Source organism: Scyliorhinus canicula, chromosome 6 (genome assembly GCF_902713615.1).
Source record: "Scyliorhinus canicula chromosome 6, sScyCan1.1, whole genome shotgun sequence".
Lineage (NCBI taxonomy): Eukaryota > Metazoa > Chordata > Chondrichthyes > Carcharhiniformes > Scyliorhinidae > Scyliorhinus > Scyliorhinus canicula.
The window spans coordinates 25,597,782-25,617,264 of NC_052151.1; the positions used below are offsets into that span (position 1 = coordinate 25,597,782).

General features: G+C 45.4%; 1 protein-coding gene across 2 annotated transcripts in view; it reads right to left on the reverse strand.

Moving 5' to 3' along the window:
- Positions 1–1,433: 1,433 nt before the first annotated feature.
- Positions 1,434–19,483, reverse strand: part of supt7l (SPT7 like, STAGA complex subunit gamma) — a 36,166-nt gene continuing 18,116 nt past the window's right edge. For both annotated transcript variants that reach the window (XM_038799056.1, XM_038799054.1), the window contains exons 2-5: positions 16,015–16,709; positions 7,871–8,195; positions 4,746–4,986; positions 1,434–2,087 (exon numbers count right to left, since the gene is read on the reverse strand). In XM_038799056.1, the coding sequence (XP_038654984.1) occupies positions 1,819–2,087; positions 4,746–4,986; positions 7,871–8,195; positions 16,015–16,427 (1,248 nt within the window). In that variant the 5' untranslated portion in view covers positions 16,428–16,709 and the 3' untranslated portion in view covers positions 1,434–1,818. The remainder of the gene's footprint in view (positions 2,088–4,745; positions 4,987–7,870; positions 8,196–16,014; positions 16,710–19,483) is intronic.

The following is a 19,483-nucleotide window of genomic DNA, read 5'->3' on the forward strand; positions in this document are numbered from 1 at the left end:
GCACAATAAATATTGAACCCAACAGTGAAGTTTATATGATTTGCTTCATTTGCAGAAGGTACATTTAGTCATGGGTGAACTCACTGAGCTGAAGTGCCCTGTCACTGATGAAGCTAAAAGACTGCGGCATTTCTTCTGTGACCTACGTCATCCTTTGAGTGGGACTGCAAATGTAGAATCATTGCACGCATTGAATGCTCCCTAAACTTTCTGTTCATGTCTAAAATAATAATAATCTTTATTGTCACAAGTCGGCTTACATTCACACTGCAATGAAGTTACAGTGAAAATCCCCCAGTCACCACATTCCGGCACCTGTTCTGGTACACCGAGGGAGAATTCAGAATGTCCAATTCACCCAACAGCACGTCTTTCAGGACTTGTGGGAGGAAACTGGAGCACCCGGAGGAAACCCAAGCAGACACAGGGAGAACGTGCAGACTCTGCAAAGACAGTGATCTAAGCCAGGAATCAAACCATGCGCAGTTAGTATTGTTATGCTCTTGGGTAAATTAGTGCAGGAGCCATCCGGTCATTGATATTGTGGGACTTGCTCGGCACATGAAAGGACATTTAGTCTGTCTGAGTAATGTTTGTTGAGGGAAAAATGCCCGTAAAGATGCTGTTTACTTTAATACGTTGATATGATACACAAAAGAATTTCAAAGGAATGGGATGGCTAATGCACTACAGAATGTTAAACCTCTCAGCATTCATTATGCTCTACTTCATCTGATCTAATTGTGCTTATGAATCCCTTCTCACTTGGTAATAACAATAATCTTTATTATTGTCACAAGCAGGCTTGCATTAACACTGCAATGAAGTTACTGTGAAAATCCCCCAGTCGCCACTCTCAAACACCTGTTCAGGTACACTGAGGGAGAATTCAGAAAGACCAATTAACCTAACAAGTATGTCTTTCAGGACTTGTGGGGGGTAACCGGAGCACCCGGAGGAAATCCATACAGACATGGGGAGAATGTGCAGACTCCGCACAGACAGTGACCCAAGGCGGGAATCGAACTCAGGTTCCTGGCACAGTGATGCAACAGTGCTAACCACTGTGCTACCATGCCGATTTCATTCAGGCAGATTAGTGACATTTAAAAAAAATAAATTTAGAGTACCCAATTCATTTTTTCCAATTATGGGGCAATTTAGCGTGGCCAATCCACCTACCTTGCACATCTTTGGGTTGTGGGGGCGAAACCCACGCAAACACGGGGAGAATGTGCAAACTCCACATGGACAGTGCCCAGAGCCAGGATCGAACCTGGGACCTCGCGCCGTGAGGCAGCAATGCTAACCACTGCACCACCGTACTGCCCCAGAGATTAGTGACATCTGATTGTGCCCAAAATGGTTGTCATGTTGATTACATAACAAGCAATAGAGTAGGTGAACAGTTTCCCTGTGATATGATAACAAAGTTTACTAACACGCCATTCCTTTTTATTAAGAACTCGCTATCATCCTGATCAGAAATCAAACTCAAATCTCACAGGTGGAAAAACAAGATTGTGTCCATTCAGCTGCGCAATCTCGCAATGTCCAGATCATTTACCGCAGTCTTCCTCTTCAGAACAAACACAATTAGCCTGAAGAAACTTCAGGCTGGTTGAAGCCTTTTCTATTGATGTTTTGTTCCCGACCCTCGACATTAAGCTCGACAGCCAAATCTGCAATAATTCTGCATTAGATTTCAGTTTCGCTGAAAGTATATTTCAAGTTAACATTCATTATTAAGGAAAATAACTAGGTCAAATAATCGTCCAAAAGTTTTAAAATAAAGACTTTTGAATGACCAATGAAAAATCACATCTTCCTCATCTTTTTCTTCGGTCGCTGATTGAAAACGGGTGAAGAGGCTATCAAGCTGTCGGGTGAGTGGGATATGTAGCTGCCTTCGGAGCCAGCTGTGTTAGGGGTTTGCGGGATGCCAGAGTCACTCATGGCGGACATTGGCTCTTCAAAAACATCGTTGCCCAAAACACCATGAGGAGGTCCGTTGCCTTCTTCGTTCTCCTGAGGCTCCATTTTAACGTGAGTTAGGTTCCACAGTGGAGAGCTGCTTACCTCGGGGCCTGAAGGAAACAAAGAAGCAAAACGCAATAATGAAACAATCTCGCGATGTAAACAATGGTGTAACGTGGCTGAAAATGGCAAGGCTGACATTTATTGCTCAGAGGGGGCAGTGTTGGCCCTCCAGGTTCTTGTACTCTGTAGCCCCATTTATAAAATCTAATATTCTATCGATCTGCTTCCTACACCCTGCTCTCACAATTTCAGGGAATTTTGTATTTGAAATCTTTTGCCTCTCTAGTCATACATGCTGGTTTATATTTTCCCAGGCCCTTTCTTTGTCTTTATTACCTTTTGCGTTGTTTTATCTTGAGAGTTTTCACGTGTTTCTCTATTAAAAGGAGCTACATGTAAATGGAAGGTGGTGGTTGTTGTTCACATTAAATTGTATGTACCACATGTCTACCTATTCTGTTAATTTCTGTTTGTTTTCCTCATGTTTTTTGGCCGTTTTTATTGTTCACCAAACCTTCTATTTTCCTGCAGTCAGAACATTTTGCAATTGTATTTCCTGTGCCCAAGTCCAAATGTGTGAGAGAGCTCTGCACTCAGTCCCATTCCCCGGCACTTCAGCCCAAAACACTCTGCCTCTGTTGGATCCTGGCCTATTAAATGCACATTTCTTGCTTTTATTTCAAAAAAATAAATCAGGAACTTAGGAAGAAGAGTTGAGTTGCTATTTTCTATTGGAAAGTCTCCCTGCATCACACAGCGTGACGAGGGAAGAGTGGGGACATGCACCAACCTATTCTGCTGTACAATTGTTGGTGCAGAGTCTTGAGTGGTGAAAAGTCATTAAGAACAACCCATGGCATTTCTGACTGGTCAACCTGGTGGATGGTGTGGAGAGTGCATTCAATCGCCAGCTGAGTATGTACAACAGAAACAAAAGCACCACAAAACTTCCAGAGATTCTGCAAGGGAGAATCTGGAAGTGACAGGCAAAGCCATATTATCGCCAATTGGGGGCCGGTTTAGCTCACTTGACTAGATAGTTGGTTTGTGATGTAGAGCAAGGCCAACAGTGTGTGTTCAATTCCCTTACCGGCAGAGGTATTCAAGAGGTGTGGTGATCCTCAGGTTAAATCACCACCAAAAAATAATATAGCACAGGAACAGGCCCTCCAAGCCTGCGCCGACCATGGTACCAGCCTAAACTAAAACAGTCTGCACTTACGGAGTCCGTATCCTTCCATTCCCACCCTATTCATATATTTGTCTAGATGCCCCTTAAATGCCGCTATCGTACCTGCTCCCACCACCTCCCCAGGCAGCTTTCCCCCTCAAAGGGGTTGCCCCTACTTGTCAGTGGGGAGGGAACAGGTTAAGATTTGCGTTGTGTGGGTTGGGAGGCCCAGCCGCTGGGTCTCGGACCCCTCAAAATGGTGGCCCAATACCACGAGTTCTACTCCATGCATGAATTTGCATGGAAATTGACAGAGAATCACACCCTGACGCCACTCCTTGCGTCAGTGGAGACCAGGAACGATTCTACTGAGGCGGGAGCACTTAAGATACACATGCCATGATGACAAAAGAACTGCTCTAAAGAGCCAATGACGCCAGCAGCATTTTAAATTCCTATTAAGATCTCTAAATACCACAACAAGCCCCGGAATATTAAGCATCTACTTGTCTCAAGCAGAATTTAATGCAACAGCCAAGAAGGACAACTCTACGGAGATTCTTCTTTTTTTTTAAACGGCATAAGTCTCCAAATTTAATGCTTCAATGTCATTGTCTCCCTCCAATTACAACAGCATGTAGCTATTCCGCACAAACATTGCCTCCCTCTTCTACCCTCCTATTAGCCAGGAAATATAGGCTGGAGTCCATTATCACCAAACAAGCTGGTTCATTAATGTCTTCTTTCAGTACGGTGCTGCAGCACTGCGTTTTTCTACACTGATTGGTACTTTCAGCAATAATGCCTACTCGGCTCACCGGTCTTTGATTCAATAGGATGTGGGTTCAAGTTCTTGAGTGTAATTTAGGTTGACATATCAGTGCCACATCGTGAAAGGTATTATATTTTAAATGAGATATTAAATACCATCTGACTGTTCAGGGACATAAATGATCCCATGGCAGGGTTTACAAAGAACAGTTTAGTTTTGCCTCGTGTATTGGCTAAAATTATCCCCTTAACCGACCACACCAAAACAACTGGTTAATAGGCTTTTCAGGCTTTTTGTAGATTGTTGGATAAGGCAGCAACTAAGTATAGTATTCCCTCCAGACCTCACGAATATCCTCGGGGGAGAAAAGGCACTGACAATAGGCCAGAGGAAGCCTCCTGGCTTAACACTACAGGAGACACAAGGCAGCAGCAGGTTTGTGAAAGAAATGCTTTTGCGGAATAGCAAGCTCTTTACCCAGCCTCTATTGTGGCTGAGAAACCATTCTATCTCTGGCATTGAATGCCTGCAAGAATCTATCTCTGGGAGAGTGGTTTCCTGCCATTATGAACCCAGGGTATAGAAATCCCCATTTTATTGTTTTACTGTAGTTATACAAACTGGCCATGTTGAAAATAAGGTCACCTGCAAAAATAGGACATCTGTCGCCAGACCCGGAGGTGTCCATAATTCTCAAGTTTCATTGTACACCTTCTGGTAACCCAGTAAAGAAATATGGTAGAATTTAAAATGTGCGGTCACCTGATGTCTGTGGGGATGCGTCGACCTCCAGTGCAGCAGAAAAACGTTCATGAGCCTGTGCCAGAACCCCAAGCTGCAAGGCTTGTTCGCCTGCAGACAAATCAGACTCGTTCTCTTCATTGACAGGGAAAGCAATATCACTGATGGGTTCATCCTTTATCTTCAATGGTTTAGTGTCCTCAGTTGACACCTTCTCGGGGCTAACCAGTTTTTCATACTCTTCAGCCAGCTGCTTGCTCACCTGGAGACAAGATGTACAGAGTCCATGTGAAAACAAAACAATCAGTAGGTGAGCATGGGAGCATTGTGTGGTGCTCAGATACATCCTGGTGGGACAATATTAATCCAGAAGATGTTTTTTTTAAAAAAATGCGTCCACACCAATGCTAGAAAATAGACCAATTTGCCTTTCACTGTCAACAGGTGGAACATAACCAAAGATAATCCACAATTCCACCCCTGCAATGCCCTAACTTTAGAAGGTACCAATGCTGCAGGAACATAGTGACCCCATGTTCTACACTGGGCAATGCTTGTAGCCTCGAGCCTATTTTGGGAAACCAGTAGTAGATTTGGAACATGTTTATGCTTGGGCTCAGGTTCATAATATGAAGGGAGTTCGACTACCCAAACTCACTTTTGAGTAGGACTCTTGCAGGTAGAGAGAGATCAGAGATATTCATCACAATGATCTTCGCCACTATCCTTATTCCCAAGATCCAGAGTGAAAAACCAAATTTATTCTGCCATTGAGCCCTAACCTCCAACTTTCAATAGTCAAGAGGATAGAAAGTAACATTAAAATGCATATCAGAGAAATGTAACTGCCGAACATCTTGTGTCAGAAACGGTGGAAGCAGGAAGTGGGATGCATTGAAATGTAAGTAGCAGGGCCACAAAACAAATCAGTAACCTGGGCAGCGTGGCAGAAGAGGAATTGAAGCACAAACATACAGAAATAATAGGAACAAAACCGCTGTGTAGCGCTGGAGGCTGGGTGTAGAGGGAAAATTCAAGTGGCAGGGAACTCATTTAAGAGTCAGGAAGTTAACCTAAAAGGTGTCAGACTAGATGAAGTGGCAGGGTGACCGAGGAACAGCCTGCAAGGAAACGATTAAGCAAAGTGGCCAGGGCTGACCGCAAGCACCATCGGAGGGCTAGGGAGAGGACTCAGACAGCAATGGACCAATCAATTAAAGACCAGTGATGCCCTATGCAAGAGAACTGAGGTGGCACAGCACAGAGAATTGGGTAGCCACTTAACATGAATGTACCGGGTTAATGGATAAAATATATTAAAATTGGAAAAGTAATTAAAAGAGGTAGGTAAAATTCAAACTCATCTGGCGGGAAGAGAAATAGGGACTGGAAAGGACAGTGGCTGGTGGAGTTGAGTGACCTACACCTCGGCATCACAAGTGATGGGGTTGAACTCTGACAAGTGAACCCTCAAATATAAATGTTCACATAGCAATCTTCATAGTAATCTTATACCATAAACCTGTAAATACCAAATGTTAAACAAAAATGCTTCAGCTTGCCTTATTTCCCATCATTAATTCCACAGACCCTGGAGGGCCATCACTCAGTTTAGTAACTCTTTTCGGTTTAAATACGAAGTAAGAACTATCTGCTGACATAGTTAATCAGTTAGAAGTGGAAGAATTCATAATGGGGAACAAAAATGGCTGAGGAACTAAATTCTTAATTTGCTTCTGGCTTCACAAAGGAAGGCATGAACAATGTGCCAAAAAAACACAAGTTTTAGTGAGAAGCTGAAGGAAATTTGTATTAATAAAGAAATAGTTTGGGGGAAATTAATGGGTTTGAAGGCGGACAAATCTCCAGGCCTGATAATCTTCATCCCAGAGTACTTAAGGAAGGGGTACTAGAAATGGTAGATCCATTGGTGATCATTTTCCAAAATTCTTTGGACTCTGAAATGGTCCCTACAGATTGGAGGGTAGCTAATATAACACCGCTATTCAAAAAGGGAGGTAGAAAGAAAATAGGGACCTATAGACCAGTGTGTCTAACGCCGGTTGCAGGGAAGATGCTAGAGTCCGTTATCAAGGATTTTATAGCAAAGAATTTGGAAAGCCGTGGCATAATCATACAAAGTCAGCATGGATTTACGAAAGGGGAATCATGCTTGACAAATCTATTTGAATTCTTTGAAGATGTAACCAGTAGAGTTGTCCAGGGAAATCCAGTGGATGTGATTTATTTACTTTCAGGTTTTCGACAAGGTCTCACATAGCAAATTAGGGGCTGGTTTAGCACAGGGCTAAATAGCTGGCTTTTAAAGCAGACCAAGGCAGGCCAGCAGCATGGGTTCAATTCCCGTACCAGTCTCCTCGAACAGGCGCTGGAATGTGGCGACTAGGGGCTTGTCACAGTAACTTCATTTGAAGCATACTTGTGACAATAAGCGATTTTCATTTCATTTCAAAGTTAACGCGCATGGGATTGTGGGTAAGTGTCTGGAGATGGACAGAAAGCTGGTTAGCAGGCAGGAAGCACAAGGTTGGAATAATGGGTCTTTTTCCAATTGGCAGGCAGTGACAAGTGGGGTACCGCAGGTATCTGTGCTCGGACCCCAACTGTTCATATTATATATTAATGATTAGGATGAGGGGACTAATAGGACAAGGGAACTATTAGGCCAGAGTGTTAAGGCAACTACGTCACTGTCACTCCCCTAGGCGAGATCAGCGAACAGGATACAGTCAAGGATGGAACCTGGGATCTCTCTTGGCTCAGTACCATACGAAAGTATGAATGCTTGGAACAATAACTTCACAGTCGTGCGGATTATTGTATTTATAACCTTTAAAATAGTAAAAGGCTCCAAGGTGCTTTATCAAACAAACAAGGACACCAAGTCACACAAGTACTTATGAGAACAGATGGCTAAAGTCTTGGTTAAAAAGGTAGATTTTTAAGGAGTGTCTTAAAGGGAGGGAGTGTCTTATAGAGAGAGATGTAAAGTTTCAGGAGGGAATTCCAAAGCTTAGAAACAGGCAGCTGAAGCACCTCGAGCATGAGCACCTCGATGGCATTATTCTAACGTACTGCCAGAGGTACCGAGGGGAATCTGAAATGTTTGAATGTAGTTTACCAACCTGGAGAGTGTAGCTGTGATAGTCCTTGATGCGATGTTGCCAGAACCTCTGCAAGGAGAGTACGCTGCCAATTCCCATCTCGTGGAACACCTGCTCCATCACATCTTGGAAGGGGGTCTGTCCGACCCGTGCTTCTCGATCCGTGGCGAAGCGAAGGAGCCGTGTGAATTTGAAATAGTAATCGCCGGCGATGTCTGTTAGTGTTTCCAGAACGCCCTCGTGGGCTGACTCGAAGCCCGCATGTGCCAGGACTGTGGCAACCGACTGGTAGAGGAGCTGCCGACAAGATGTCCAACCGAGTTCCGTCACAGGCTCACCCTTTCCTCTAGGAGGTAGAAACCACAATGGTTACAGCTATTGGGAAGTGGGGGCAGTGAGGTTGCCAACGGTGATACCATACTAAAAGCAGTGCGACAAAATCGTTCTTTGTTCAGCTAGCTGTTTGAGGTGCAGAAACCCATGGTCACGTGAACGGCAAAAGGAAACTCCCTTCCCCACAAAGCTGTTGAGTCTAAGTCAATTGAAATTCAAAAATTAAGATCAATAGAATTTTTTAGATGAACAAGAGCCATCCAATTCAACGGCAGGACAGGTTTGAGAGTCTGAATGGCCCTCTGCTGTCCCTATAAATCTCCAAAACAGAGAACTGAGAAATCCAGAGGAGGCAGAGTTCTCTATTTAACCTAATCGGGAATGCACACCTTTTCCCTCACAGTGACCATTTGCCAGAGATCACAGGTTCATAGATGCTAACTTGTAATGGCAAAGGGTTAGGGACCCCGAGAGAGAGCACGGGTATTAAACCATAGAACATAAGAGCAGAATTAGGCCATTCACCCATCGAGTCCGCCCCGCCATTCAATCATGGTTGATATTTTTCTCATCCCTATTTTCCAGCCTGCTTCCCATAATTCCTAATCCCCTTATAAATCAAGAACCTATCTATCTCTGTCTTAAAGACACTCAGTGACGTGACCCACAGCTTTCTGCGGCAAAGTGTTCCACAGATTCACCACACTCCGGCTGAAGAAATTCCTCATCTTTGTTTTAAAGGATCATCCCTTCAGTCTGAGGCTCTGCCCTCGCATTTTAGTTTCTCCTACTAGTGGAAACATCCTCTCCACATTCACTCTATCTAGGCCTCTCAGTATTCTGTAAATTTCAATAGGATCTCCCCTTATCTTTCCAAACTCCATTGAGTCCTCAACCGCTCCTCATATGACAAGTCCTTCATTCTGGGGATCATTCTTGTGAACTTCCTCTGAACCCTCTCCACAGCCAGCACGGTAGGGCCTCACGGTAGCATGGTGGTTAGCATCAATGCTTCACAGCTCCAGGGTCCCAGGTTCGATTCCCGGCTGGGTCACTGTCTGTGTGGAGTCTGCACGTCCTCCCCGTGTGTGCGTGGGTTTCCTCCGGGTGCTCCGGTTTCCTCCCACAGTCCAAAGATGTGCGGGTTAGGTGGATTGGCCATGCTAAATTGCCCGTAGTGTAAGGTTAATGGGGGGATTGTTGGGTTACGGGGTTACGTGGGTTTAAGTGGGGTGATCATGGCTCGGCACAACATTGAGGGCCGAAGGGCCTGTTCTGTGCTGTACTGTTCTATGTTCTATGTTCTATCTTTCCTTAGATATGGGGCCCAAAACTGCTCACAATACTCCAAATGGGGTGTGACCAGAGCCTTATACAAGTCCAACAGTACATCCCTGCTCTTGTATTCTAGCCCTCTCGACATGAATGCTAACATTGCATTTGCCTTCCCAATAGCCAACTGAACCTGCACGTTAACCTTAAGAGAATCGTGAACAAGGACTCCCAAGTCCCATTGCGCTTCTGATTTCCTAAGCATCTTCCCATTTAGAAAATAGTCTATGCCGCTTTTCTTCCTACCAAAGAAAACCTCACACCCATCAATGTTTTACATAGAATTTACAGTGCAGAAGGAGGCCATTCGGCCCATCGAGTCTGCACCGGCTCCTGGAAAGAGCACCCTACCCAAGGTTAACACCTCCACCCTATCCCCATAACCCAGTAACCCCACCCAACACTGATGGCAATTTTAGACACTAAGGGCAATTTATCATGGCCAATCCACCTAACCTGCACATCTTTGGACTGTGGGAGGAAACCGGAGCACCCGGAGGAAACCCACGCACACACTATAGAACAGTACAGCACAGAACAGGCCCTTCGGCCCTCGATGTTGTGCCGAGCAATGATCACCCCACTTAAACCCACGTAACCCGTATACCCGTAACCCAACAATCCCCCCATTAACCTTACACTACGGGCAATTTAGCATGGCCAATCCACCTAACCCGCACATCTTTGGACTGTGGGAGGAAACCGGAGCACCCGGAGGAAACCCACGCACACACGGGGAGGACGTGCAGACTCCACACAGACAGTGACCCAGCCGGGAATCGAACCTGGGATCCTGGAGCTGTGAAGCGATTGTGCTGTCCACAATGCTACCGTGCTGCCCCATCTTCCACTCCTTTGCCCACTCTCCCAGCCTTCTCCAGGTCCTTCTGCAGTCTCTCTGCTTCTTCAACACAACCCATCCCTCTACATATCTTTGTGTCATCTCAAACTTAACAATGCCTTCAGTTCCTTCTTTCAGATCATTCATCTACATTGTGAATAGCTATGGTCCCATCACTGATACCTGCAGAACACTACTGGTCACCGGCTGCCATCCCGAAAAGGACCTCTTTATCCCCACTCTCTGCCTTCTGCCAGTCCGAAAATCCTCTATCCATGCCAGGATCTTACCCTTAACAGCATTATTTAGCAGCCTCTTGTACGGCAGTTTGCCAAAGGCCCTCTGGAAATCAAAATAGATTACGTTCTTTCTCCTTTGATTCTCCATTGTCTAACTTCCTCGTTACCTCTTCAAAGAATTCTAACAGCTTTGTCAGGCATGACCTCCCCTTGACGAAGCCATTTCAATCCTATTTTACATGCACTTCTAAAGTGTCCACAATCTCATCTTTAATAATGGTCTCTAAAATCTTAGCAACAACCAAAATCAGGCTAACCGGCCTAGAATTTCCTGTCTCCCTCCCTTCTTACATTAACCATTTTCCAATCCTTTGGGAACATTCCTTCCTCCAGTGATTGCTGAAAGATCACCACCAATGCCTTCACAAGTTCCTCAGCTATGTCCTTCAGAACCCTGGGGTGTAGTCCATCCTATCCAGGTGATTTATCCACCTTCAGACCTTTCAGTTTCCCCAGAACCTTCTCCTTCATGATGGCCACTACACTCACCTCTGCCCCCTCACTCTCTTGAAGTTATTTATGCCACTGGTGTCCATCCGTGAAAACTGATGCAAAGTAACTATTCAGTTCCTCTGCCATTTATTTGTTCCCTCTTCTCCAGCCTCATTTTTCAGTGGTCCAATGTCCATTCTTGCCTCTCTCTTACCTTTCATTTGTCGAAAAAAAACTCTTGCAATGTTCTTTTATATTGCTAGCTAGCTTACACTCATATTTCATTTTCTCCACCCATATTGCTTTTTTTAGTTGTCCTCTGCTCGATTTTAAAGGCTTCCCAATCTTCTGGTTTCCCACTAATCCTCGCCACTTTGTATGCTTTTTCTTTTACATTTATGCTGAACTTGACATCCCTTGTCAGCCATGGATGCCTCATCATGTTTCCTCCTCCTGGTTATGAATTTCTGTTGTGCCTCCTGAATAACATTCCCAAAAACTCCTGTCATTGATGTACCACTATCTTCCGTGCGAGGCTCCCCTTCCAATCAACTCTAGTCAGCTCCTCCCTCATGTCTTTGCAGTTACCTTTATCCAACTGTAAAATCGATACAACTGATTCCCACTGCTCCCTCTCAAACTTCAGGGTAAATTCTATCACATTGTGGTCACTGCTCCTTCAGGGTCCTTCAATTTAAGTTCCCTAATCAAGAGGGCTGCATGGTGGCGCAGTGGGTGAGCCCTGCGGCCTCACGGCGCCGAGGTCTCAGGTTCAATCGCGGCTCTGGATCACTGTCCGTGTGGAGTTTGCACATTCTCCCTGTGTTTGCGTGGGTTTCACTCCCACAGCCCAAAGATGTGCAGGCTAGGTGGACTGGCCATGGTAATTTGCCCCTTAATTGGAAAAAAAAAAATTGGGTACTCTAAATTTATAAAACAAAAGGAAAAAAAGTTCCTTCCTCAAGTCTGCCTCATTACACATCACCAGCTGGGGTTAACCAGCTAAACGGTGCAGTTTATCAGTATGGAACACTGGCATGCATCTTCCTGCTTTTCTGGTTAGCATTAATTTGTAGAGTTACCTGCAAGTGTAAAAATCTATAAGTGATATGTTCGTCCTGGCACACTAGTGAACAGCCTTCATGAGCAATGTGATTGAGAACAGGAGGTCTTAGAATCAGTATTGAGTCTAGTTTGATGATTGGAGGTATTTCCAGACGTTAAGGATTCAATTTAAGCTAGGAGAGACCACATATCTCATCCATGCTCCTTTGTTTAAAACTGCTAATGTGCTTAATTGATTTGCAGAATTAATTTACAAAAAGTTAATTTTCAGGGATATGGGAAAAGAGCAGTGAGTGGGGCTAATTAGATCGCTCTTCCAAAGAGCTGGCACAGGCATGTTGAATTGAAAGGCTTCCTTCTGTTCTTGCAGCGAAAACAGCAAGAAGCTCAACACCAACCTGGACAAGAAGCCTTGATCAGCACACCATTTATCACCTTAAACACTCACTCCCTTCACCACGGAGCACAATAGCAGCAGTGTACCATCTGCAAGATGCACTACAGAGCTCGCCAAGGTTCTTTTATAACACCGTCAAAACCTGTGACCCCTACTCACCTGGAAGGACAAGGGGAGCTGATGCATGGGAACATCACCACCTGCAAGCTCCTCTCCAAGGCACACACCATCCTGACTTGGAACTATATCGCTGATCTTTCACTGGGCCAGAAATCTGGAACGCCCAGTGTACCAGCTGCTTGGACAGTGATTCTCCACCATTCTCTCAACAGAATTTAGGGATGGTCAACATGATGATTGTAGAAATTTCAGATATATATTCTATTTATATGTATCTGGTGCAGTAATAGTTAAAATCCTGGTTAGCACTGTATGTATCTCCTGCAGTCAGGTTTGTAAAAATCCTGGTTTAAAAGACAGGCAGACATTGTGGCTGCAGAAGGGGTAATTAAGGCATTGTAAAAATGACATCATCCTTATTTAAAATCATGCTTATGTGTAAATGGACAAGCCTAATGGACTTTTGTTATGATTTCTGGGGAGTAGATAATCAGGGACATAAACCTGCTTTATGGGGAAAGCATGAAAAAAATGAGTTAGAAGTAGAAACAGTTAAAACAAACCTTGATTCTAACAAACTGAAGGTGCAGGGGGGTTTGGATAATAATAATAATCTTTATTGTCACAAGTAGGCTTACGTTAACACTGCAATTAAGTTACTGTGAAAGGCCCCTGGCTGCCCCATGCCAGCGCCTGTTCGGGTACACAGGGAGAATTCAGAATGTCCAATTCACCTGACAAGCATGTCTTTCGGGACTTGTGGGAGGAAACCGCAGCACCTGGAGGAAACCACAAAGACACAGGGAGAACATGCAGACTCCGCACAGACAGTGACCCAAACCGGGAATCGAACCTGGGATCCTGGTGCTGTGAAGCCATAGTGCTAACCACTATGTTACCGTACTGTCCATAACCCCTGCCAGGTAAGTATACGATGTGTGAATTGGAACAAGTGGATTAAATTCAGAGCAACACCGTCCATAGTGAAACCAATTTGGATAACCACTAAATCCCATGAGAATCATGGCACATAGGCTATTCAGCCCATTTTCTTTCAAAGAACTATCCAATAAGTCCTGTATCCCGCTCTTTCCTTATATCTACAATGTTCCCTCCCTTCAAATATATTCCCAGTTCCCCTTAAAATACCAATGTAAGTGCGACAAGTCCCATGAACTTCTTCACTTACACACCTTCCTGCACCCGGCCCATAGCCCTGCATCTTACAGCACTTAAGGTGCAGATCCAAGTACTTTTAAAAAGAGTTTAGGGTCTCTGACTCCACCACCATCTCGGGCAACAAATTCCAGACTCCCACTACCCTCTGCGTATAAACGTTCCTCCACATGTCCCCTCTACACCTTCTGCCTCTTATCTTGAATCTATGTCCCCTGGTTCTAGAATTCTCCGCCAAGGAAAACTATTTTATCCTGCCCACTCTTTCTTTTCCCTTCATAATTTTGTACACCTCAATCAAGTCACCCCTCAGCCATCTTTGTTCCAAGGAAAATAACCCCAACCTATCCCATCACTACTTGTAGCTACACTTTTCTAGCCCTGGCAACATTCTTGTAAACTGGACTGCAATTTTGCCCAAAAGTAGTTCTGGAAGCAGTGAAAGTGCTGTGTCGAGTAGATCTTAACAGTAGCAAAAGATTTGTTGCAACAAATCACTTGATCTAACCATAGCAGAATCGATACAGCAGATTTATAACCAGTGTAAAAGAAAAATCAATTGCGATAATATAGAAGGTACAGCTCTTCTTTAAGTGCCTTGTCGAGATTTAAATCACTGTTTTTTCCCAATTATCATTATTATACCTTGAAGAACATTCTATCGCAACACCTCGATAGATCATTCCTACGATGACACAATCCAACCAGAGCTTAGTGGCAGCACTCTCACCTCAGTCAGAAGGTTGTAGATTCAAGTCTCCCTCTAGAGTGTACAGCACTAAACTAGACCAAGCACTGAAAGAGTGCTGCACTCCGAGGTGCCATCATCATAAACTGAAGACCCCATGTGCACATGCAGATAAACACTATGTCAAAGAAGTTGTTGTTTCTTTTCCCGCACCTAGTGTTTCCATAGCCAGTTTTCCTGAAACAGGACATAAGCCTGTCACCAGAGGCTTATAGCTTGAGGTGTGCCACTCTGCATTAAGTATGGCTGACCAGAGGTCTCGCCCGCTCTTACTGCCTGCTCCTGCCATGTGTTGGAAGGGTTTTGTAGGTTGAAATCAAACATCTTGTGAACACCCCTTCCTTGACCAACAAGTCCTGGGGTGGGATTCAAACCCTGAGATTCTGGCTCAGAGACGGGGATGCTACCCACTGTACCACAAGACGGCCCCTATTTCAAAGTGCTTAGACCAACATTTATACCTTGGACAATATCATTCTGCATTGTAAATTCTATGATTCTATGATCAATGATAAACAGATGGCAATCTGATCATTGTCATGTTGTTGTTTGTGGAACTTTGTTCTATTTTCAGATGGTTGGTGCAGACTCGATGGGCCAAATGGTCTCCTTCTGCACTGTAGTGATTCTATGATTCTTACATCTCAACAATGAACACACTTCATAACTGGCTGTAAAATGCTTTGGAGTGTGTGGAGTTAATGGGGGGGATTCTCCCCTACCCGGCGGGGCGGGGTCCAGGCGTAGCGGAGTGGCGCCAATCACTCCGGCGTCGGGCCTCCCCAAAGATGCGGAATTCTCCACACCTTTAGGGGCCAAGCCCTCACATTGAGGGGCTAGGCCTGTGCCGGAGCGTTGGCACCACACCGACTGGCGCCCAAACCGGCTCCAGCGGCCTTTGACGTCCGCCGCCGGGGCTGGCCGAAAGGCCTTCGCCGGTTTGCGCATGCGCGCTGGGGGATTCTCTTCCGCCTCCGCCATGGTGGAGATCGTGGCGGCGGCGGAAGAAAAAGAGTGCCCCACAGCACTGGCCAACCCGCCGATCGGTGGGCCCCGATCGCGGGCCTGGCCACCGTGGGGTCCTGGGGGGGCGCGGGGCGATCGGACCCCGGGGGCCCGCTCCCACAGCCGATCCCGCCGCCACCAGAGGTGGTTCAAACCACGGCGGCGGGAGAGACCTCCCAGCGGCGGGACTTCAGCCCATCGCGGGCCGGAGAATCGCCGCAGGGGGCTCGCCGATCGGTGGGTGGTGTTTCCCGCCCCTGCCAATTCCCGGGTGGCGGAGAATTTCTGCCCAGCGGGGGGCGGGATTTCTGGCGGCCCCGGGCGATTCACCGACCCTGCAGGGAGTCGGAGAATTTCGCCCAATGTCAATGCAAGCTTTTATTCCTTTCTTTGCCATCCAAGCATTTTCAAACACACCTGTAGAAGTCGCTCTCTGGGTCACTGTGCCTCAACTGGAAAGACAGCTTTGGGCTTTTACTGTCCATAGGCAGCAGCTCCTCTGGGATGGGCGGTGAGTTGGGTGCTGGTGGAAGGGCCTCAGCCTCCTCGGCCTTCACTCCTTCCAGCTGCGGCTGGCACTGCGCCTGAGCGGCGGCAACGAGGCTCCGCAACCGCCGGTTGTACTGCAACAGTTGAATGGTGTGGACGGTCAGGCCGCAGGGTTCAGATGGCACGTCCAGCGTGGTTGCTGGACGGGGCCTGTCGGCTGAGGGCTGGTGTAGCGGAGGGTCCTGGATTTCCACCGTCCGGAATTCCCGTTGCAACAGGTCGAAAGAGCTCCGGCTGGGCTGAGCGGATGACACTGGGATCTCGCCCCAGTACTTTATCATCTTCACTCCCCTGTCTGCTTTGGGTCAAATGGTGATTTGTATGGAGAAAGCCCAAGAAATGCGTCAATTTAAATAAAGCTGAGTCAAAACTACAGTGTGTTGAGCGAACCACAGAGATTTGCTTTGGATATGTGGCTGTTGGGATTTTCCGGGACCAGTGAAAGGCAATTACTCAACAAACTGACAAGTCTTTTTCATAAAAGCATGAGTAAAGGATCATTCGTCTGTGTTCCCGACTGCCTTCAGGCTCCTTCAAACTGGCTGCAATATCGCTGGTGAAATCTGTCAAAATGTAAAAGAGATGCGATTATTTTATTACAAGTAGATTGGTTTTGTAAACACAACTGCAGGGCCTCAAATTTAAATAGGGAAATATGTTACCTGTTGTGTGCCTCATCTTGATATCCCTGTTATCCCCTGCAAATAGCGGCACATACCTGGGGGACCCTGGCAAATAACCACAACACTTCTGGGGAGCCTCTGCAAATGCCAAGTATAGGGAAACCGATGTTTAATGATTAGTTTTAATTTAGTTTGCACAAAACTGAAGTACGCCAACCCAGTGCGGTTTTAAGCTGAATTCTGGGACATAAGCTCAACACATATCTTGGTCGTATCATCACACTCAAACTTGACAAGGGACAAAGAACATGTGCCCTTAAGGCGGTGACGTATGACGTCAAGATTGAATGGGCAGCTTAAATTTGTTACCAGCAAAAAGGCTAGCAGAATTTGTGGATGCAAGAGAAGGAAGGATAACAGCAGATGGTGTTACATTATATAATATATATAATAATATTTATTTTCACAAGTAGGCTTACATTAACACTGCAATTAAGTTACTGTGAAAAGCCCCGAAATGCCACGTTCCAGCGCCTTCTCAGAGACACGGAGGGAGAATTCAGAATGTCCAAATTACCTAACAGCGCGTCTTTCCAGACCTGTTGGAGGAAACCGGAGCACCCGGAGGAAACCCACGCAGACACAGGGAGAACTCCTCACAGTGACCCAAGCCAGGAATCGAAACTGGAATCCTGGCGCTGTGAAGCAAAAGTGCTAACCACTGTGCTACCATGCCGCCCATTGGTTTAACTTAGAGTGCTCAATTTATTTTTTCCAATTAAGGGGCAATTTAGCGTGGCCAATCTACCTACCCTCCACCTCTTTGAGTTGTGGGGGCGAAACCAACGCAAATACGGGGAGAATGTGCAAACTCCACATGGACAGTGACCCAGAGCCGGAATCGAACCTGGGACCGCGGCGCTGTGAGGCAGTAGTGCTAACCACTGAGCTACCATGCTGCCCTTTAGGTTTTAAGAGGAAGCAATTACCTTTAACTTTTTGTTAGAGTTAAACTTTGTGACAGTTTGTCATTAGCTGTAATTGTATGGTTAACACTATTTGTTAACTATATGCATAAGGAGACTGGTTTAGAATGTCACATTTTAAACAGTGACTCTTGCTCTGCACTTATATTGTACAGTCGCGTTGTATAACTTTTAAGTACAACTGCCATTGTAACTTTCGGTATTAGATATACATAGTTTTTAATTGAAACTACTTTATCATTTTATTCTTTGTTCTAACATTGAAGTGAGCCAGTCCAAGTCCCAACACCTACAGAGGGCCTCGTAAACAGTCACTGATAAGGGTTTGATTTAATGAGGAGCTTGCATTGAATAATAGCCCACAATGACGGGCTCAAGGCAACATTCATAAGGATAAGACAGCATACTTCCCCCCATCCTATACAAATAGGCAAGGAAGATACCATAAAACAGGCTTTAATCTCAGCAAGAGGTGATAGGAACAATCTTTAATGAGAGGGGTGGTCCCACAAATAATTGACACCTTAGAAGGCCAATCAGAGGGCTATGCGAAATGACATCAATAGATGAACATCAGCCAAGAGAAACCTTTTAGAAACTGATCATGTCCACCTAGACCAATCACAGATTGGTCACGCACCTCTTGAGCCAATTATGAATTAGGCTCGCTTCATTTAGAACAATCAGAATGCAATATCATTGATCACGTTGTGGGGAAAGAGTTAATAAACAGCAGCGTTCAGTGAGCAAGGTGCACACCAAGTTTGAAAGTGAAGTTTGCATTGTCTGCTGTCCACAGGATAGCAGGAGACCGCAGAGTTTACGGGGAGAGAATGGAAGCCGAGTGTCGCCTCTCAGCTGAACCGGAAAGCAAGAGCCATAGTGTGCCTGTGAATCCACTGCCCTGCTTTGTTAAGTATTAATTTATAAAGTTAAAGTTTCCAGAGTTATTTCACCGGACTGTCCCCTGGTGCCCTTGTTAAAATATTAAAGAACAAAATTGAATTTGAGTTCAAATAATGCCTAGAACTTATGCAAAACACTCTTGGGTCCTCCTGCAAATGCCAGCACACATCAGGGATTCCCCTGTAGATATCAACACACTCCCAGGGATGCTCCATAAATACCAAAATATCACTGGGATCCAATCCCCTATAAATATCGGCACACTCCCAGCAACACCCTGGAAATACCGGCACATTCCCGGGACCCGCTGTAAATACTGGCACACTCCAGGGCCTCCGGTAAATACGGTCACACTCCCAGTCTCCCTGTAAGTTCTGGTACACTCCTAGGGCCTCCTGTAAATACTGACACACTCCAGAGACTCCCCTGTAAATAACTACACACTCCTAGGGACTCCCTGTAAATACCCACATACTCCCGGGGAGCTCCAGTAAATACTGACAACACTCCCGGTGACCCCCTGTAAATAGTGACACACTTTTGGAAACCCTCTGCGATTATTGACATATTTCAGGGATTTTCTCGTTCTAACTTCAGAAAGACAATGCCAGATACCAAAAAATAACGCCAATGCAAAAAAAGTTTTATATAAATAGCAAAATTTAAAAGAATGTAGAATACACAACTGGGAGATACTATATTCATGGTGCGCAATATGTGTGGTCCTGGATTGACAGAAATCCAATGACCTCACAGACATCCCATGTGTATCCACACAGGCCTCTAACGCCTGAAAACCCTAGCTTAAAAAGCTACATTTCA